The 7,902-nt window shown below is 48.9% G+C and overlaps 1 protein-coding gene across 1 annotated transcript in view; it reads right to left on the reverse strand.

Annotated features, from left to right (window-relative positions):
- Window positions 1-7,901, reverse strand: part of SHOX2 (short stature homeobox 2) — a 10,883-nt gene extending 2,982 nt beyond the window's left edge. Inside the window, exons 1-5 of the mRNA XM_004704252.1 lie at window positions 7,559-7,901; window positions 4,562-4,770; window positions 2,173-2,230; window positions 1,735-1,823; window positions 3-167 (exon numbers count right to left, since the gene is read on the reverse strand). Of these exons, the coding sequence (XP_004704309.1) occupies window positions 3-167; window positions 1,735-1,823; window positions 2,173-2,230; window positions 4,562-4,770; window positions 7,559-7,901 (864 nt within the window). The remainder of the gene's footprint in view (window positions 1-2; window positions 168-1,734; window positions 1,824-2,172; window positions 2,231-4,561; window positions 4,771-7,558) is intronic.
- Window position 7,902: the final 1 nt, after the last annotated feature.

The following is a 7,902-nucleotide window of genomic DNA, read 5'->3' on the forward strand; positions in this document are numbered from 1 at the left end:
GCCAGCGTGGCGAGCGGCAGTCCGAAGGGCGGTGCCGGGAACATCATGTAGGGCGCGTGCGCGGCCAGGTGCGGGTGCAGGTGGTGGTGCGCGTGCGCCACGGCGCTGTCCAGCTGCAGCTGCGCCTGAACCTGAAAGGACAAGGGCGTCACGTTGCAATGACTATCCTAGGGTGACAACGAGAATAGAAACAGAGCATTAAAGGCGTCCAGCTTGACTCGGGGGAGGACTGGGGATGGGGGTGGGAAAGGATCGTTTGGCTGCGTGTCTTGCCCCGCGAGTGACCTTCTCAGCTTGTTACTGAATCTGGGCGCCATAGGATAGTCCAGTGGCCCTGGGTCTTCACACTTTAGTGTGGGCTTATCTTTGGGTACCCAGGACCATTCGCTTCCTCCCCACACCCCTGCCTAGTCCTCCCCACTTCAGGAACTAGGCCATCCCAGGGAGCTGGGCCAAAGAAATGGGGACATTATTATGCTAAAACCCTCTTCCAAGTTACTGGGGTAAGGTAGTTAAGGGCCGGAGCCATTGATCCATTTCTGATCATACACCCTCTTCCCCAGTTTTACAGCCCTAGTCACTGAGGAGCAAACTACAAAACTTTTCCACTGAACTCAGAGAAGTTATTACATCTTCCCCACAATTGGCAAAGTTGTTAGTACTTCTCCGCCTTTACTGCCTTAAGGATTACCTAGGGAACTTGTTAAAGTGCACACTGATTCAGAAGGGTAGGGCCTCTGTGAGTCAGAAGAGTCAAAGGCAGTGAGTTTGGGTTTGTTTGGGGTTATGGTAGCTCCAGGTTCTGCAGTCTCTCAGGTGGTGATGAAACTGCTGGCTGGAAGATCACCTTCTGAATAATAAGGGCTTCCTCCTAAAGGAACCCCCTTCTTTTCCCACTTAAAAAGCCCAGCACCAAGGTGCCAGAGTCCTAGGGAGCAAAGACAACTAAAAGCTCCCCAGTACTAACCCTCAACACTGGTTTCTTCCTAGACAAGGGCAGTGGCAATGGAGTGCTAACTCTAGATGTCACCATGGTGCCCAACAGGGTTGGGAAGGCCAGGCATTAGATGGGAAAGGGCAATACCCTCAGGTTTGGATAGCAGGGAGTTCAGAATCCTGGAATTTCTCTGGATTAATTCATGGCTGCAGGCTGTCCTTTTAAAATGCAGTTTTAAGAGGTTTCTTTATGGTTAAGAAAGGGATTTTGGAGGTAGGGTGGTCTTGGGAAGGCCAAGACTTCCCTTTACCAAGCCTGAAGCTTTGTTTAAAGAGAGAGTTTTTAAAAATTGAGCCTGAGTTGAGAGGACTTTTATTTATTTATTCTTCTTATGTCAGAGATATATACTATCACAAAGATGTGGGAAATTCCTTTTAAAAATATTTAGAAGGTTGCCTTAGAAACAACTTTAGGACTAACCTCTGTATGGATCTGACAAAATCTTAATCAAAGGCCTTTTCCCATTCCTCTTCCCAAGTGCAATCTTTAGTGCATTTTTAAAAGACCAGTTACTGCCTGGAGGGCCCTTCAGGGTTCTGATAAGGACAGAAAGGACTAAACATATATGCCCCTGACACTGTATGGCTTTTTAAAGGGGGGGTGGATCCACTATCTAATCTTAAAATCAATTCTCCAACTGCTCAGATACCAACATTGGAACTCAAAGAGGAGGGGATGTTCAAGCAAATCTCCAAGTCTTTACAGTCATAAAAGGATTGAAACTAGGCTATACTTGCCTGCTGAAATGGCATCCGTAAAGCACCTACATTGACATAGGGTGCCACTCTACAAGCTTCAAACTGGCTAGCAGCCCCTATGAGGACACCTGCAACAGAGGTTGGGGGGGGGGGGAGAAACAAAATACTGTAATGAGAGGTCAATAACTATACCATAGTTTTTCAGTGATCCAAATGATGCTAAGCTAAAATTAATTCCTTTGGAATTGCATTATTAACTTTCTAAATTGATTCCATAATTAAAACACATATAATTTACTCCCAAATCTTAGGACAAGACTTAATTTCCTTCAGAAATGTTCTTAATTCAGGACAAAGGCCATTTTTTTAGAAGTTCGTTTGGTCTTTGTAATAAGAATTCTTCCAAAAAAAAAAAAAAGAATTCTTCCACTCTCATTTTATTTAGACTATCAAATAAACGTTGTAAGAGAAGCATACCTTTATGGAGCTGGTTTTCTTGTTTTCTACATTTAGCTCTTCGATTTTGAAACCAAACCTACAAAGGAGGGGGAAATAAAACCTAGATATTATGACCCCTAAGTTAAAAATTACAAGAATACAAGAGTAGTGTTTTAAACAACAGCAAGCTTTCAATTATATTGAACAGTCTCAACTTTCAAAGTTAAAAGTATCAATAAACTAGAAAAATAAACAAGATTTCAAAAAAATAACAAAAACAAGATTTCATAGACTTTCGCAAGATAAAGTGCTTCTTGATAAATTACTATTAATCCTGGTTTCATCTTTCCACATTACAGAGTCCCCAAGGCCTAAAACTCTCCCTGATACCTGATACCAACATGATAATGGGTTAGATGTTTGCCCAGTAAGACCTGAAAAGAATGCTCATTAATAGACTGTAATATTAATTAGCTTCATCTTCAAGAAAAACCAAACACCAAAGCAAATAATGATTCTGGTGTTTTTCTTGGGGGTGGGCATTAGGAGCAAGGGAGAGATAATTAATATCATAAAAAGCCTCACTACAAAGAAGTTTAGAATTTCTCTGTTCGTCAGTGCAGCAGAGTGTAACACAGTAGCAGAATAATTGTGCTATTATCATGATAATCTAATTTGCTTCTATAGAAAAAGCCCTTGTTTGCAGATAGGGTGGTAGAGAAGCATCCAGAAAATAACTCTGACATACTACCACCCCTCGAGAAAGAAGAAAAAGAACTATGAAAATTAGGGATAAATAATAAAGTTTATTTAGCAAAAAAGAAGAAGAAGAACACAGAGGGGCAAATCAAGTAACTCCTGAATAGGGCCCTTTCCCAGATATTACTTTTTAAAACAAATTGGCCAACTTTTAGAGGCAGTTGACATTAAAAAAAAGTCAAACATCACTTGCTCCAATAGTTCATTCATATAATACAGCATATTATTTACAAAGAACAAATACTACGTAGTAGGTAGTTCCAGGAAGTTTGTGAAACCAAGTGTCAAAATCAGAGTACATCTTCAAACCTTCCCCTGCTCCCCGTGCCAGGGTGCTGCTAGCTTTGTGTAACTCACATGGCTTCTTGCCTCTTTTTTCCCCTACAAGAGTTGGAACCAGATACTAATTCTCTTAACTATAATAATGATTATCCATCTTTAAGGGGCCGCGAGTCTCTTGAGATCTCAGTGTCCACAGCAAAGCAGGAGAGGCTTAAAAAGGAAAGCCGTGCTGTTCAAGCTATGATGACCAAGGCAGCCTTTTATTACTTTTCCCCTTCAATGTGACTGCTCTGTTTCTGTCCTGATCCTATTACAAGATGTGGGGAAGCCCCATAAGAATTGTGCATAGTTCGCTGCAGATGGTGGTCTCTGTGCCCAGAGACCCAGGGAGTATCTGTTACAGCCATACTTTGTAACAGCTGCAGATGTTCGGGGCCTAAAACTGCTCCATGTGTTCAAACAAATAATGACCATCATTTTCTCCTGCTTTATTTTTTGAGCGGAAATACTCTCTGAAATATTTAAATTTGTTCTCCATAAGCTTGTAAGGATCCATGTGTACACACATATGAGTTGTGTGTATATGTGTGTGTATATATATCTATCTATCTTTTAAATGCACCCCCCCTCCCCCCGGAAAAAAAAAGCCTACTTCTATTCACCACCATGACAAGAAAACTCACTCTAATCTGAACTTCAATGGGTATGACACCTGCTCGGGGTCAGACTTTAAAAATGCTAGCACTAATGTTTGCTTCTTGGGTTCGCCTTTCATGGTTGGTTTCTGTAGGTCCAGGTTCATCGCCTTGGTTAAGGCAAGAACAAAGAGTGACCAAAATGTACTCATTCTTCTGACTGTTTTTCACAGCAGTTTGAGATCGAGCACTAACAGCAGACTGTAAATTTCTGCACTTAACAGTTACTAATTTACTTTATAGTCTGTACATCTATAAACCTAATTGGCATATCCGCTTGGCAAACCTAGACCCCAAAGCAGACCCTCAAGAAACCCAACTCTCACAAGCAAAATAGCCGCTGTAACTTTTAAAGCATCCAGAGATAAAACGTTTTCTGTGGGATTTTTTTTTTTAAGGCTTATAAAAGTAGGCCCATTAAGATTAAACCACATTAAAGCCAACGCTAGGCTAGGGGGGTGTGGTTTATAGAAACTCTGAGAGCAAGCCCGGCACCGCTTTCTTCGGCTGGGAACACATGTTGGGAGAGGGGAAAAAAACGGCTACAGGGCTCACATGGAGTGTGGAAAATGGAACACCCCTTTTCTTCTCCCCTCACACCAGACACTGGACCCAGCGCCCCGGGTCGCCTCCCCACCTGCAGACACGGCCTCCCGTCCCTGGGCAGCCGGGCCGCTGCCTCCCCGCGGTACCTGCACCCGGGCCTCGGACAGGCCCAGCCGCTGGCTCAGCTCCTCGCGCATGAAGGCGTCAGGGTAGTGGGTCTCGTCAAACAGCCTCTCGAGCTCGTTGAGTTGTTCCAGGGTGAAATTGGTCCGACTTCGCCTCTGCTTGATTTTAGTCTGACCTTCGTCCTCCATCCCTTTCGCATCCTCTTTGCGATCCTTCAGCTCCGGGGACACTGGAGAGGGAACCACGGACGGGGCCACACATGCGTTCACGCGCACGCGTGCACACACACACACACACACACACACACACACACAACAAATCCCGTCACCAGATTTGTCTCAAAGAAGGGGAGGGGAAGATCCTGCTCCCTCCCTCCCGCCCCATCCAGCCCCTCCCCTCGCCAGGAGGATGAGGGTCCTCAGGAAGCACAAAGGTCAAGTCTGGGGGGCCACCTAGGGCAGGGTGGACATTCACTTCCCCTTTCGCAGTCTGTGGCCTCGGCTCCGCTGGCCCCCTGTCGCGCCCTGCTCACCCCCCACCCGAGCCCGCCTCAGCCCACTCACCCTCTCGCGCGCCCACTCTCCCACCAAGCCCCGGAATGGAAGCGCCGCGCCCGGCCAGTGCCAGCGCAGTCGGGGCAGAAGGGCGCGGCGAGGCCACGCTCCGGCCTCTCCAGTCCGCCTTTCCCTGCGGGCTGGGCCCTTCTCCCGTCAGCTGTGGCCACCGCCGCCACCCTGCCGCTTGCAAACTTGCTGGTCTAATTTGGGAACAATCGGGCCGCAGGGTCGCGGCCAGGGTGCGAATCCCGGGTGCCGTGCGGTTCCGGGAACCGCGTCCCCGGCTAGCCTGCACCTTCGCAAAGCTTCGGCCAAGTCCCGCGGGCAGCCCTACCGGCCACCCAGCAGTCCCCGTCCCCCATCCCGGAGCCAGGCCGCCCCAGAACTGGCGCCCACGCCATGTTGGCGGCCTGGAGGGCTCGCCGCTCACGCCGGGCCAGCCGGCGAGAGGCGGAAAACCAGCCTCGCTTGCCCGCGAAGCCGATCGCGGCTCAGTTTCTCCTCCTCCCCTGTGGAAACGCAGGCTCGACCCTAAATGCTTAAACCCACAGAGATCAACAGGTTCAAGCGGAACATTCGTGGTCCTCGGTTTCTATTGGTTGCTCAAAGCCTTTTCATGCAGCTTGGATGTTTAATAAAATATGCATTTTTCTTCTGCTCTGGGTTTGCACACATCCGTTGATACTTTCCTGTCCTTCCTCTTAAAAAGAGGAGCTCTGCGAGAGTGGGCATGCAAGTCAGTCACGGGAGGGGTCTATTATTATTTAGACCGAGGGGCAGTGAGCCCTGGAGGCTAGCAGCTTAAACTGCCCTTTAGAACCTTCCTCTTCATGCACCCAAGTAAGTGACTCTACTTTTAGGTGTCAAGGCTGAGTTTGGATAAGTAGAGACCCTTTGCAGTTCTTCTCAGCCCCCAATCTCTATCATATTGGGTGTTTAAAAAAGAAATAATGTCCAGAAGAACCTACTAAATGAAGTTCTGTCTGCAAAGTAACATTTGCCCTAAGCTAGGAAGTCAGCATTCCCAGGGACTGTGACCTCTCGCTGTGTGTGTGTGTGTGTGTGTGTGTGTGTTCAGACTTGAACTTCAATCTGGTGTGCTGGAGAGCCTGAGGCCAACGCTTGGGACTGCAGATCCAGGACAGGGGCTTAGGACTGCCCCAGGACTCCTGTTAGGCCATTGCTTCCCAAATCTTGGAGTACCTGCTGCCAGGTCTAGTGGGGAAGAATAGTCTCTAGATTTCAACATTGCCTGGCCTTCAAGTTGTGGTGATCTGAAGTGTTGCCTGCACTTCTGGGTCTCGGAATTCGTTTTGTGGACATCTGCCCTTCGTCCAGGAAGGAAGTGGACACCATACCAAACATTCTGGTCCAGTTTAATAGAAAAATATTCCCACACGTTTTGTGGTGAAATTTAAATATGAAAACAGACCCCTCAGAGTCTGTCAAAGGGGTGAGATGGCTTTGTCTCTTTCATGTCAGTCAGTGTGGATGAGTGCCTTTCAAACTTTTACAGCTTCAGAAAGATATCCAAATTTCAGTTCGATTAACAGACTTCATATCTTCTCTATTTTGCCCCCAAATTTCCACTTACTGGCCTAAACAGGAACAGACCGTGTTATAAACAACTTAATTGCTTGCTTAAATATGTGATTCTACGCATGCCACATATTTTCTTAATTGGAAAAATATGGCAGCACACCAGTTACTGCAGGCACCAAGTGGCAAATTAATTTTATTGTTGAACTCCTTTGAATTGGTACAGAACGTACCACCATTTAGATAAACCTGCTTTCTATCATTTCGCTGACACCAAATGATCCCCCGTCCCCCCCCCAAGACCAGTACTGGACGAAGCGAAGCAGTCAAGGAAGTGTGCAAATATAGAAAACACAAGCCCCCATAAAAAAGGAATCTATAGGCGTTGTCCAGGAGAAGGAGCACAGCCCAGAGTCTAACATGCCGACACCTCGTTTTACCTTTACAGTTTAAAGAGAATGGGAAGTTTGGGCCCCAGGACCCACAGTCTATTTGGAATCGGAGGGCTTTCGAGCTGTGGCCCAAACCCAGGGGATGGCCCTGTCGACACTGGGTGGTGATGCTAGACCTAACCCGGCCGCAGCCAGAGCCCCGCCAGCACCCCAGCCTCCAGAACTTCCCCATCCACCCGCGGGTCGTCCGCGCCACGGCCCATCTCTAACTGGTAAAGATGCGTTTCGGTGGCATGGAAGTAGCTGCGGCATCTGCGAAGGGGCGCGCGCAAACCCCGCACACACTCGCGGCCCCCACCCACGACCGTGCACACCCCTGGACTCCCACCTTCCGCCATCACTCTAGCTTGCAAAGCTGGGGTCCCAAGGCCGGCTCCGCGTCCCCCCTCCCCCCTCCCGGGGCCTCAGGATCCTCTCCCGCCCGAGAAGAGTCGAGGAAAGGGGACCAGGGCCGGGGTTGAGCCGTTACCCTCGGTGAGCCGCGGGCTGCCGGGCTCCCTGCTTCTCTCGGCGGCGCCCATGTCCAGCTCCCGGACAGGAGAGCGCCCTCCTCCTGCTCCTCCGCCTGCTCCTCCTCCTACACCTCCTCCGCCTCCTCCGCCTCCGCCTCCTCCTCCGCCGCCACCGCCTCCGCCGGCCGCCCGGACTGCGGGACTGCTGCGGTCTTCGCGGCCCGGCTCAGCGCAGCCGGGCCCTTCCTTGGCCCCGCGCAGCGGCCCGCTCTCCAGCACCTCCCGGTACGTGATGGCCTCTTTCTTCTCCTTCACTTTCTGGTCGAAAGACTTGGAGACGAACGCCGTAAGTTCTTCCATC

Source organism: Echinops telfairi, unplaced genomic scaffold, assembly GCF_000313985.2.
Source record: "Echinops telfairi isolate 266 unplaced genomic scaffold, ASM31398v2 ScPeMD7_7420;HRSCAF=8458, whole genome shotgun sequence".
In the NCBI taxonomy this organism is placed as follows: Eukaryota; Metazoa; Chordata; class Mammalia; order Afrosoricida; family Tenrecidae; genus Echinops; species Echinops telfairi.